At 44.8% G+C, this 14404-nt stretch overlaps 1 protein-coding gene across 3 annotated transcripts in view; it reads left to right on the top strand.

Annotated features, from left to right (window-relative positions):
* CEP350 (centrosomal protein 350) overlaps positions 1–14404 on the top strand; it is a 2433119-nt gene that overhangs the window by 2189426 nt on the left and 229289 nt on the right. For all 3 annotated transcript variants that reach the window (XM_069641456.1, XM_069641455.1, XM_069641457.1), the window contains one exon: positions 1729–1811. In XM_069641456.1, the coding sequence (XP_069497557.1) occupies positions 1729–1811 (83 nt within the window). The remainder of the gene's footprint in view (positions 1–1728; positions 1812–14404) is intronic.

Here is a 14404-nt window from a genome sequence, read left to right as displayed (position 1 = left end):
TCTGTCTGCCCTTTGTTCCCCCTCCCTTGCCTCGTCGCTCCTTGAAACACTTGTGTATAGGCGCGTTATAAATGCCCCATCATATCATAAATACTAAATACCCACTTAATCTCAGCACACATCATTCATGTATGTAAATACTATAATGAAAGTTTGTAAATATGTATTACTGAACCATAATTACTATCTCTATGCACCAACTTCCCCTCTTGTACACCTCCTGTAAGTTATCAATACTGTATGTCTCAAATATGCCAACATGTATCATATAAGCACCTAAGTAATCGTGTAACCTACGCCGTGATACCAGATAGTTTGGGCGTATAACCAAATGCAATAAATAATGTCTCCTCTTTAGAATCCCTACCTGCCAGCGCTTACCCTCTCTTGTCTCTGAGAACTGTTGGGCACAGGGTGGGTGGTGCCACTTAAACGCAGACACTGTCACTTCCGGTGCAAGTCACGAGGGCATTCCATTGTGGCACTGTGTGGTTGGAGCCATTCAGGGCCATGCAAACGTAATTTAAAAAATCTGAGGTTCCACTATATTCGGCAGACTGTATAAGATATCTGCAGAGGAGATATTGTGTCCATCAGAACCAATGTTAACCGTAAGGTATGTAACTTGTTCCTCTCTTACAGAAAAGCAAAATAGGCAACTACAATGTTTTTCTGGGTGAAGCCATTTCCCAATATGTTTTGTATATTTCATTTTGCTGTTGATGAACTAACAGCGCTATCTATGACTATGAGTTAGTATCCAGTAATGCACGTTACTGAAATGTCATTTTTCATACTTAATCTATTTACATGCCTTGAGCAAGAAAATTGAAGTGACAACAGAACCAGACCCTCTACCCTTACTCAGCGAAACAACTAAGAATAAAATCTGAAGAGTCAAGTTAACTCTATAGTTTTGGGGAAGGCTAATGGTGGAATTTGGCAGCAGTGACCGAGACCAGAATCTGCCTGGTTGGTCGCACTGACATACCATTTGTGTTGAAAGCATGATGTCTGCCTACACAACACTTGAAAAACACTTAAAAATCTATGCTGTGGGTAATGGGTTGGACTGTTTCTGCTTACATGTGGACAATACGTCTGCATACATAGTAAGAACTGGAATCTGATGTGATATTATGGTAGTGTATAATGAAGCACATAGGCCTAAAACAGGTTTAATTATGGCTGATGAACCAACGTAATAAAATTGTTATGTTCAGCCCTTTTTGTAATTCGGTCCATTAAGAATAATTGAAGCAACGACTTGTTGAATATGGGACTACTGAAAGAGTCGAAATTTACAATCTACTATTCTAGCTAACCACATGTACCTTTTCAAAACATTTTTCACTGCTCCATTGGAATGCACAAGTAGTCAGCAAAAGTAGTAAATCCGTGCATATCTATAAATGCATGCAAAGCTGCAAGACCTGTGTTGAGAGTAAACGACTTACTGTTTTCACTCACTGTTCCATACAGGACACTACGACTACTCGCCCCTTTAAAACTCCACTCCACTGATACCCTCCATAATCCTACATCTCCATTGCATATTTACTACACTATTTGATTTTTCCCCCATCATGGCCACAATTACCACTTGATCCCCCCCATCATGTTTACTTATTGACCTAAATCAGCACCTGCCAAATGAGCAGTTTAAAATGTTGACAGTTACTCCTATGAAGCCAAAGACTAGAATAATAGAATGTTTTTTCTCTGCAGGCCTGACGCTGTGAAAACCTGGAAAACTCTGAGTGAGTCAGAGCGTTCTCGTGCATCCTTGGAGTCGATCAATGAGCATATTAGTAAGTAACTGAAAAGCAAATGGTCACACCATCTTTTGGATTATAAGATAATTGCATTCAGCAAAGGAGGAATGTCTTCTCTCATAACATTCTTCTTAAGATGTTAAGTAATTACTCCAGTCTCCATGTTGGTGTCTTAGTGGCTTCTTTTGAACATCTTCTGATAAAAACAAGCTGGAAAGTATAGCACTCCCATTGTAAGGTAAACACATTCTCTGAAAATATTTATTAAAAAGGACTATATGGCAGTGAGACATACAAACTTGGTGTGTGATGGGGATCATGCAGCCACTTCATGAGAATAGTATTGCCTATAACCTTTGTTAGAATACTTCTTCAAAACGTCCTAGAAATGGAGGAATGCCTTTCTGTTTAGTACGTGAGGCTCTGATTCGATCTTCTAAAGGATCTTCTTAGAAGTGGCCTAGAAATGACATGCACAGCTCCTTCACACATATTATACTGAAACATGGGTAGAAGTGAATCTCTATTTCCAATGGGATGCTTTTTCACGCAATTCCAAGCGACAAAGGTTCTTACAGGTGTGCCTGAAGATCACAATGATGCAGGAAGGCCTTCAACAAAAATACCACATTGTTCCTAAAATGTCATACTGTAAAGAAGTCTGGCAAAGGTGACTTGTAAGGAATTCTGTCCTCTTCGGCTCATTTTCACAAGTCTCCTTAGCATTTTGCTTGATCTTTGTTTAACCCTGGTCATTTTGCTGCTGGCGAGTTGCATGCAAATTGTGCTGGGGAGGTGACTTACATATGCTTGTGCCACTTCAGGGACTCTCATGGCCCCTAATGGTTGGGCCACAGTGAAGGTGCCCCTTACTCTCACTGGGTCAGTGTTCTGATCCAGATAGTTGTACTGGTTTATAGTTTTAAATAATGTCTTAAGAGTAGTAGTCTTTTCCTTCCCAAAATAGTGCCTCAAGTGTTGAGAAATGCAGCAACCAGATAACTTGTTGCCCTGGAGTATGATTGGGTAGAGACTGGGAATGACCATGCAGTCATTTTTCTGATTTGTCCTCTGGCCAGGAGCTCACAAAGGAATATGTGGGGTTACATTGGAGTGATTGCAGAGGATGTATGTCTGAGATTCCTTTGGAATCCCCTGAGCTGAGTTTGCCTGGGATAATGCCTGCAGATGTTTGTGTCTGGTAGCTAGCACTGCTAAACTGGCTGCCAAACATTTGAATTGTGCATGTGTTTGAAAGTTAGAGTTACTCTGGACCATCTGGTTTGGCATAAAGCCTGGCACTATAGATATACCCGGATCTTTGTCAAATGTTGGAACTTTATCCTGAAGCGACCATGAGACCATTGACTCGTGGATAATGTAAGCTCTGCTCCAACATCTTTTGGACTCTGCTAAACCCATTGGTGATTGTTAATGCAAGTTTGGTGTCACTGCCTGTTGAGGATGCTGCAACAACTTAACCCTATGAACCCCAGTAGAATTTGTTGTAGTACAGAAGGAATCCAATGCAAGTCTATCGGGAAACACCTTCTATGAATCACTACCACAAACTAAGGTAACACTGAGGAGTGAGTATCATGAATAATCACCTTTCCTAGGACCCCAATATAGATGCTCACATCAGTGGATTCGGCAGGAATGGCTCCATTGATCCAAAACAACCTGGCAAGTAAGCAGCTCTTCAACCAACGATGAACCCAGCATCACAGGAGAAACATTTCCTCTGCTGACCTCTAACTTCAGTCCAGGATTGAAAGATCACATGAAGACTCCTGAGGTAGTGAGAACACAAACCAGCGGCTCCCAGCAGTAGAGCAAAGAACAAAAGGCAGCAGCTTGGCAGCAAATCGTCCCAGGGTGGAGACAACAGCTGGTACCCTTGGATGTCTCAAACTGAAGATCCAACGCAGTGATGGAACCAAAGCACCTCTCTGGACTCCTGCAGCAACCCACATCCAAGCAGAGAATTCTGACAATAATGCAGGCTGCAGTGGTACAATGGCCCAGAAACAGTTCAAAGTGGGGGGTGGGTGGGGGTTCAACCCAGCAGGTGTGGAGAATCACCTACAGTCTCCAAAGAATCCAGACTGGACTTCGGACAGCCAAAAATCAAAATCTGGAGATGGTTCACCTACTGTACTTAGCAAGTATTGCGTGAGGGCTTTTAAAAATGGCCAAAACTGTGGGAATCAGCGGGAAAAGTCTATCAGCAGACTTGCCACTTCCAGGAACACAGCAGCAAGAGAGTGAGTTGAGTGATGGGCAGATCCTAAATACTCCTGTGAAAGGGGCTGGCCCTAAGTTCAGCCAACTAATCACAAAAGGGGGCTGGTTGCAGAGGCTCAGATGACCAGCCACACTGTTTGGTCACTGGAACTGCGAGTCAGCCAGAGCATTCCCACAGGAAGTGAGAAGACTAGTCTAGGGACCTCAACTAGCCTGAGCCAGTTAGGGCCAGTATGGAGGCTACCATAATGGGCTCACAAAGATCCTACATGGTCAGAACAGCCATTTTGAGCCAACCTCGTCATCACCTAGACAAAGGAATCCATAGAAAATAAAATGGCCTCGAGCAGGATTTATTTTTAAAAACATTGGTACCCCAATGGCTACCAAAAAGGTGCATTGTTCTACCAGTGCGCCAAAATGGCTTGTGCCTGTGGTGAAGCCAAGATTAAAGCACAGCCACCACCAACCTATTCCTAAGACCTAATTACAGTGACACAATCACTCTAAGGTAGAAATAGGGTGCCTGGGAGGCACACCTGGGACTGGGCACCTTAGGGGTGACATAACACCATATAGGTTATATCAAGTTTAAAGGGACGTAATGGGATAGGGCCTTTGGGAGAAGTCCCTCTGGCCACCAAAAAGAAATCGGGGAACCAACAAAAAGAGATTGGGGGAAGGGACACAAACAAAAGTGGCCCTAGAATCATCAAAATAGGAATTCTGGTTTAACAGTGATGCTTCACCTCTCTCCTGACTCAAAGGAATAGTGCCTGAGACATTTTTCCCTTTATTAGGCAAGGACAGTGGTATTGGTTGCTCTGAGGGCATTTGTGTTTCAGCAACTCCTAGATCTTGCTTGTGCTGTTTGATCTCTGGAACTAGAAACTGCATAATTTCTGCTCGCTGGCATGGCTATTGCCTCTGCTGGTTGCTTTGTTTGACTCTGCAGCTGTGTAACAGGACCATGGTACTGCTTTTAGGCTTAGATACTTCCAATATCATGTCTCATTGCATGTATTATTAAACCACGTCAGGGACCCCTGTCAAGGGTCACAATTGATGAATCATTGCAGCAGATTCATTCTTTCTTTGCTTGTACATCTTCAAGGCCTTCACCTCCGCTTTACCCACTGGTTTCAGTGAGTCAGGGACTTCAGATGCTGCCCTTGCCTATCTGCATAATTGTGGCCACCCATGCTACTGCTTGAAGTACTCCACTCTGCATGCTCTTTGCTGGAACAACTCCATCTTTATATTTTCAATGAGATCTATTCTTGGGATTCCCTTAACTTTAAAGGTTTATTCCTTTCTTCCATGACTGTAGCTCTCCCGCACTTAACTAGCTTATCCAGAACTGAGCCACAGCCCTCCCTACCGATGAAGTCATCACACAACTCTGCAATCTGCCATTCTTGGGGCTTAAGAGTGGAAATCTGTGACTGAACTTCCATTTGGACCTAACTGCTTGCACGTCCCTCTATGCACACTTCCTACTTATTTCCATAGGTTAAATTTGTCCCCCTTTGCCCTATGGAACAATAGTGTTAATAATAAACCTTGTGTGTTAAAGTGTTCTCTGAGGTCTGTGTGCCTTCTGAAAACGTCCATTGGGCCTCTTGGACTCGTATGTACATTTTATGGTCCTGTGACACCACGTTCCTTATGATTAGCATATTCTGCAAAGTTATTAATTATTTACAAGAGCCACCAGGGGGTACAGAGATGTAGTAGTAGCTCAACTGCTTAGCTCCATCCCCACCGGTAAGAGAAGGGTCCTGAGCCCCCCCCCTCGAAGCTCCCATTAACTGGTATTGGTCAGCCCAGGTGGTTTCCGACCCCCAGATGAACCCCCAGGCGAAAACACGAGTCAATAGTCCCCGGTGGTTTGAATATTCACAGAGAAGGGCACCCGAGTCTGGGTCTCGGCATGGACCATGATGGAGGGGGCTGAAGACCAGGTCCCCACAAAGAGATACATTGCTTCTCTGATGGAAGAGATACGAGGGATGAGAGCAGAGATTGAGGGCAAACTGGACAAAATCAACATTGGGCTTGACAAGATGGACAAAATACTTCCAGAAGTGGAGAATAATCAGACGTTCCAGGATATGTTGGAAACTCAGATGGACATGCAACTGGTGGAGCTGGATAGTAGGGAAAATCCAAAATCTCCCTCAAGATGGACGATTTTGAGAATAAGAAGAGAAGGAATAACCTGAGGTTTTTAGGTTTGCCCGAGGAGGGGGAATCTGAAAGGGACCTGCGGACGGCCATACATGAGGTGGCCTCACATTTGACTGGGGATGACACCATCAACAAACCTAAAATCGACAGGGTGCACAGAGTGGGGGAGGGGGCTACTAGAGGACTGAGGTCGGTCCTTGCCTGCTTTCATAGCTACCCAAAAAAGATAAGGATCCTGGAAAAAGCGAGGGCAATGGGTCCGGTGATGCAGTGCCAAGATTACAGTCTTCCAAGACTCGTCGACCCTCACGCTGGCCAAGCGGTGCCTCTGTGCCCCCCTGACGAAATGGCTGAATGGAAAGGGAGTGAGGAACAGGTGGGGTTTTCCATTTTCCGAGATGTATGACTTTTGATTGAGCACTGTTCTTTGCTCAGCACATGGGTGGACAGACACTGGCTTGATGGCCCTTGGGGGGGGGGGGGGGATTTCTTGTGGAATTTGGAGATTCAGAGGTGTTAACAGGGGAGTTGTGTAGGGGGGGTGTTGAGGGAGCGGGTAGAAGAAGGAGCTCTTAACCTGCAGGAGGGGCGTCAATTAAGAATAACATTGCCTTCATAATATACCCTTGAAGGAGGCTCTGACAAGTGTTCTGAGCTGTTAAGAGGCATAGCTTCACCTATAACCTGTTGGAAGAGACTCTGGGAGGGACACAGCCAGAGTTACCATTAAGACAGCAAGTCCTCCCCCCTCTCTTATATGGAAGGGGGTTAAAGGAGGATTGCCACAATCCTTATTAATGCAGTAATGTCTTCTGTTATGATAGTTTTGGAGACACTAAGGGGGTGAAAAGTGCCTGGTGCTTTCATTAAGAGAAGAAAGACTTGGGTGGTGTCATGTGCTTTGGTACATTCCTATTGCTGCCTTTTACGGCAGGGCAATTATCTTTATTCTGTGAAAAGGTGCAAAGGGACTTCCTTGCCCCGGTAGACACAGCTAGCTTAATTTGCAGTGATAACAATTATGTGTGCATCCTCCTTTATCTAGATTTGCTTAGCATTCACAGACCTGCAGTTTCTCCCTTGCCATTTAAGAGACACAGGCATTTATTCCATGGGACCTATAAACACATGGAAAACACTTATTCAGCATATTGTTATTTGGCACTTAATGAGATAATAATCCACACTGTGTCTTTAAGATTTGTTCACAAAATATTAGACCTCTCCAAAGCAGTTACTTTTCTACATATTTCCCTCCAATTCAACCCTCAATCATTCATATGTAACCATGTATCATTTTACATGTAACCTTGTATAGTCCCATTCAATCTTCATTTCTTCTGTCTTGAAACAATCCTTCTAACCAAGCATCTATCGGTCATTTGTGTGACAAAATCTAGCTTTCTATGACATGAGTCTGGCTTGTTTGTCTGAAAAAACTAAATCATTGTGCACTCTCAAAGCAAAACAAATACATCCTCGAAATTACAACCTGTTTGGCATATTAAGCTTGTTCAGTTAGGTCAATACTGCTGCCTCCTCAAAAGCATAGTTCAGCTAATTATCTATTTCTCTTGCAAATCTGCTAATCAACATCACATGTCCTTAATCAGTCATGTGTGCACATCTCTAAAAAATCGCATCCCATTAGTTTGCTGTGCTGTGTATAAAGTAGGCAGAATTTAAAGGATGTCCAATGGATTCCTAATGTTGACTTTCCAAGATGTCCATGTTCATAGAAAGGATTGTTTACTGCACTTTAGATCCTGAGTCTCCGCTTGGGTACTTCTGCTATGGCCACCCTTCTTCTATTCCCTGCCCCTTGCTAGCAGCTGTCAGCCTGCGCTGCCCTGTAGCTCAGCGCCTATATGTTGGTCGCTGTGGGCTTTTATATTGTGTTTTTAGAATCCTGCCCATTCACTGTTTACTTTTTGTTTACATTTCACCTTCCTTGGTAGGCTCGATTGAGAAGTTTGGAATTTTCATCCATTCTAATGAAAACAACCTTATTTTAAACAACCTTTGTTTTAGTTCTTCATCTTCAAGCACAATTGTTTACATTAACACACTTAACGTGAACAATATTTTATTTGCTAATACAATTATTTGGCAGGTTGGTAAGTGTATAAACTCGCGCTGGTCCCAATATTAATATGAAAAAACTGTTACCAATCTAATTAATTTATTTTACTCGAAATGTATACCTAGTTTCTGATGCTTGTTAATCTGCTTAGAATAACATGCTGTGAATATATTTCGACATCTAGTGGTAATCGCAGAGTATTGCATCTTTCTTTCGAGGATCGAAAGGGGACTTCGACATGGGAGTGACTGTAACACTATCCCTAACTTGACCTGTAGTGTACCCAAAATCCCTTGCGCGTCGAGGTCCCTCAGATTGTCTTTTTCCGCCCGACTAGTTGGTCGCTTTATGCAGAGCTCGCAAGAGTTTATATTGCTTAATTGTTACTTCTTTGTCCCATGACCGATGGTCGTCTAGTCTTCAACTTCTTCTCTTGGACGACTGCTTTGTGGACTCCTATGCTGAAGACATCTAATGCTGTTTGGCGACTGGTGCATTGATCGACGTCTGTCAACTACGTGGCCTCAGCCTTCCAGCCAGGCCCTTAAAGTAGGGAGAGAAGGGGACCTGGGTTGATTTTTGAGAATGCATTTCCTTTTTCTTTCTCTTCCCTTCTCTGGTGTGGCTGCCCTTTACCTCTTCTATGGACTCCATTTATATTTTGTCGGTCGTGCAACGGAAAATACCCCTGTAAGGACACCCATCGAAAATGCAACAGGTGCTTACCTCGTGACCACGATGAACGTTCCTGTAAGTCCTGCAAACTCTTCGTCCCAAGACGTTAAAAGATAGGCAGACAAATTGGTGGGCGGCCTACGCAATGCAGGCCAAACGTTGTTCCGCAGTTGGTGCCGTCGCTTCCGATGACGAGGAATCCAGCTGCAGCAACAGCTTCTGTCTTGAAGCCATAGACCTTTCGGCAGAACCCTACGGTTCCCATATGCCCAGCCCGACAGACAGACCACCGGTTCTGTTATGGGGAGTTCACACCCCGGCGACAGGGGCACACACGCACCATCCAAGGAAAAACACACAACCTCCAAGGCATCCTCGACAGACACGTCGAAGAAGTGTCAAATGCCAAGAGCCCTGCCGAAAACTTTGACAGTGCCTGCTGAACCTCGCTGTCTGGTGCCCTCTCGGCATGCGACTGGGCTTCCCTCTCACAAGGGCGTTCCCATAAAAAAGCATGTGGCTACCGACACGTTGTCCAAAGGTGCACTCACACCTAAGGCTTCAGCGGAGTCGGCAACCACAACAACGCCTTCGGGTGCATCAAAACACACTATTCAGCCGCCGAAAATACACAAGTCTCGCGGCTATTATTTCGGCAGACGAACAACCCAGGAGCACCCCTGCTTGTCGAGGGGAGTACTCTGCAGGTACCCAGCCCCTGTGTAGGGATTTAACCGGGAAATCTCCCCCTTCCGAGCAGCTTTTCCCTCCTCCAGACCCCTCTGCTTCATTCCTGTGGACTAGACAAAGGTTTGAGAACTATGTAGATAGATAAGATGTCCCAATTCATAGACTTCTTCAGAAATGCATTACTCCCAAGAGACCATGGGAGGAGGACGACTCCTGTCCTATTCCACCAAAGCTGCAGAAGCTTCCTAGTCAACCACACATCCATCAGGAGGAGGTTTTTGAGTATTCAGATCCAGAGGAAACGTATGAGGATGATCCTTTTGGTCATGACCCAAGTGACCAGTGCCCAGACTGGGAACAGCCAGTAGATCAAGGGCCCTGGCTCTCACCCACTGATACCCCAGACCCAGACATTATTTGCCTGGAACCGCCTTCTTCCCCTCAACAAAGGCAGTCATCGCCAATAGATGACCAGATGGTCTTTAATACCATCCTATGCAGGAGACTGTCCAGGACTCTGACTTTGTTCAGGACATTCTTAAGAAAAGCCTCCCACTAGTCAGGCTATTCCTCCGCTCAACTCCATAAAGAATGCCTTGCTCCTTCCTTATTGTCTCCTTCCCTCAAAAGGTCTGTCAACCCTCGGGTTGAGAAACTGTTTCGCCCCTCTCCATCTGACCCTATGTACATTCGAGGGCATGCCACACCGGACTCTCTGGTTGTTACAACCACCAGGAAAAGGGCAGGGGAGTCACGGTCTACGGCAGCGGCTCCCCCAGATAAGGACTGCAAAAAACGATATGCCCTTGGTAAACTTATCACCACATCTGCAGCCTATTCAACCAGAATTGCGGATAATACCACCCTTTTCGCTAGTAACAGCGACGTGCAATGGGGCCTACTCCAAGAAGGCCTCCAAGAAGTCCTTGAACCAATGCGATCACGCCTGCTGGCGGCCGTCTCTGTGGGTACACAGGTGACCCTTAATATTCTCAAGAATACACTAGACGCTGCTGAAACTGCAGGACACACTCTGGCGCGGGGAACTCTCCTCAAGAGACAAGCCTGGCTGAAAAATTCAGGCTTCAAGTCGGAGACTCAAGCCTCCCTGATAAATAAGCCCATAGAAGACTCAAACCTATTTGGTAAGGCTGTAGATGACGCCTTGGAAATGGCTAAAAAAGAACATGAGATGCTGAAATCGCTCAGTCAGATTACAGCCAAACCTTTCCAACATCAGGGTGGTTCGAACTCTCGTAACTTTTAGGGTCAGTCCTTTTCCTGATCGCCCCACGGGAAATATGGCACTGGAGGTACCCCATGGTCCTTCCAGACAAGGTTCATCTGGCAACAGCCAATATCAGCAAAGAGGACAGAGCAGAGACCAGAGTAGAGGTAGAAACTCCACCCCAACAGTCTCCCTGGCCTCTGCATCAAAATGACTCGCCAGTCCGGTTCCCCTCCCATGCCTTCACGGTCGGGGGACGACAGTTGTCATCATTCATTCACGCATGGGTGGGGATCACATCAGACCAGTGGGTGCTCAAGACCATCACCCACGGTTATTGCATCGAGTTCTACCGGCCACCTCGATACCATCCACCAAAGAGCAGATGCCTATCACCAGCACTCCTGCAAATCGTGCTCTAAGAGGTGCAGATCATTCAGTAAAAGGGCGCCATAGAAGTTGTCCTCATTCACCAGGTAAACAAATGTATTTATTCAGTGTACTTCCTTGTACCCAAAAAGGCTCTCACCATGCGCCCTGTTTTAGACTTGCTCCCAGTGAACAAGTATGTCAAACCACAAAAGTTCAGAATGACAACATCGCAAGAAGTAATCCCACTGCTGGTACAGGGGGATTACATGGCAACATTGGACATGAAAGATGCATATTTTCATATTTCAATGTTGCCAACGCACAGAAAGTACCTAAGGTTCCTGTTAGAGGACATGCACTAGCATTTCAAGGTTTCCCTGTGGCATTGCCTCAGCTCCACAGGTGTTCACGAAGGTACTGGTGGTAGCAGCTGCTAACCTGCGCAGGGAGTCCATCCCAGTCTACCCTTGCCTCGACAACTGGCTAATAACGGGATTCTTACAGAACATACCTAACAAATACCCAAAAGACGCGGTATACCTCTTCTTCAGTCTAGGTTTCTCAATCAACGAGAAATAGTCCAGCCTAGAACCCAGCCAAGTCAAACAGTTTCTGGGGGCTCTAATTTGGACCAAAGACGGCCTTGTCTTTCCCTCCAACGGGGGGGGGGGGGGTTCACAACATGCTCTTTCAGGTCCCTCACCATGTAACCAGTCACAAGATGACCGTATGCAAGGCCATTCGACTGCTAGGGATGAAGGCCTCCTGCATTTACCTAGTTACACACACACGTCTGCGCATGCGCCACATGCAGGAATGGCTCTCGAGCCAATGGTGTTAGGCCAGTGGACATTGGGACGATCTAGTGGTTGTCTCAGCAGCCCTTGTTCAGTCTCTGCAGTGGTGGTCAAGAGAGAACCTTCTGCAGGGGAAAACCTTTACCACCCCCGCAGTAGAAGCCACTCTCACCACTAACACGTCTCTGACGGGTGGGGGGGGCCCACGTCCTTCATCAGACGGCGCACAGCGTACCGTCCCCAGCGGTAGCAACCAACCACATAAACCTGTTGGAACTGCTAGCCGTGTTCAAGCCCTGAAGGCATTCCATTTAACCCCCCAAGGTCCGTTGTTACCAACAGGAATTCCCTCTTGCACTCCAGTTGAGCAAAAGCTCTGTATAAAGTATATACACATTCAATATCCTCTCAGAGGTCATCAACCTTAAATTTGAGATTCAAATCGTAAGTTCAAAAGAAAAACTATTGTAATGATTTAAATAATGTAGGTGTATTAAATGCACCCTTACTCTTTCAATGGGATTAGTTTCAACAAAATATATATATATTGATAATCCAATCATTTGGAGAAAAAAGGAATCCCCAATCATAATTTCACAATGTGTTATTCAATGTAACCACTTTTACAAAAAATCAAACAATGAAGAAGTATTTTACATTCAGAAAAACCCGTCATATCAATAAATGTTTTGTACAAAGAACCTTCTTGAACACTTCTAGTGTCAGTCTACAGCGGACCTATGTTAGTGTCTCATAGTCTATGTTGTGTTAAACATATCTAAATAAGCTCCAAATGTTGTTCTCTGGTCAACAACTTGTAGCCAATGCGTTTCAAAATCATTATCCTTCTTCAGGGCATTTGAAGCTAAAAGTTCTCAGTGTGTTCTAGATGATGTATGACCTGTAAATATAACAGGCATAAATACTTAATAATATGTTCAGCATCGCCGAAGTGCAGTTAATGGCATCGTACAGTATAAATTAAGTTTCCTAGTACTAACCTGTATGTCTTAATTGCTGTATATTTTCCTCTTTTCCGGACCCTACAATAAAGGAGTGAGGTCCCATCATTAGTGCACAAACTATATTTAGTAAAAACAGAAAAAGTTGATACCAATATCTAAAACCAAGGTGTCCATAGCAAAAACCATGAGAGTAACCTCAATAAGAAAGAATACACTCACCCGCCCTGTGAGTTGCCCTGGCTTGGCGGGGGATGGGGTGGCTCAATGGGTAATTTTCATGAGTTAAGCTAACACTGGAACAAATGATGATTGTAAACCTTGGTCACGATGTAATGTCCGTTTGGTTACAGGTTGAGGATTATCTATCCGCAGTATTGTCTGTTATTCCCTTGGGAATAACCCGCGCTGAAGTGCATGCTAAGGTAACAAGCGAATTCCCATAGTCTTTATCGGCACGGGTAGCCCCCAATTCCCCAATGCGTATAAACTAAAAATATCACTCTAGGATGAGAAAGCATTCTCTCCAATCCCGGTTAACGGTGTCTGTCGGATATATTAGATGTGAACCACATGCTTTGTAGCATGTTACATCGTAAAAAGATGTTTGTATGCATTTACTTCTACGAGTGTCCCAGTGATGGGATCTGCTGTTAATACCATCCCGACCGCTTCATACCTGTAAAGATGGCAGCATGTCCTATAAGAGTCTGCCTGCCGTATGCGGCGCGGTTCACGGACACTGTATATATCAGTTGGCATGGCAACCCCACGGATGCCTGTCGGCGGTCTCACCACCGCCATCTTGGTGTGGGCTGCGTAAATTGTGTGCAGGTCTGGTTACCTAGGTAACCACCCACGCTTATTCTGGGATTCTTTCCGTAAGTGGCCCTATCGGGATTATCAAATATCTATGTCAACATAGTTGCATCGGATATGATCCCATAGAAAATGAACGGTCCCTAATACAAGACGTCTTAGAAGAAGCCGAGGACAGAGGAGTGATTACTGAGAAGACACGCAAGTTCCTGGATAAGGTCCACCCTATAATGCCAGTGATGTATATTTTACCTAAAATACACAAAAGACGGGACAAACCACTGGGACGACCCATTATAGCAGTCACAGAAAGTATCTTGGAGTTATTAGCTCAATATTTGGATACAGTCTTACAACCTGTGATCCAAAATGGGGCTACATATGTTAAAGACACCATGCACTTTCTATCACAACTTAAAGATGTTCGCTTTGTTAAAGGCTGCAACATATTATTTACTATGAACGTGACCTCATTATATACTAACATTGTACACAAGGCCGGCCTGGAAGCTGTGGAGTGGTTGCTGCTCCAATCAGACTCACTGGACACGCTGACATTCTTATAG

This window comes from Ambystoma mexicanum, chromosome 1q, assembly GCF_040938575.1.
Source record: "Ambystoma mexicanum isolate Mex_15411 chromosome 1q, UKY_AmexF1_1, whole genome shotgun sequence".
NCBI lineage: Eukaryota > Metazoa > Chordata > Amphibia > Caudata > Ambystomatidae > Ambystoma > Ambystoma mexicanum.
This window is presented reverse-complemented; position numbering and strand designations above follow the sequence as displayed.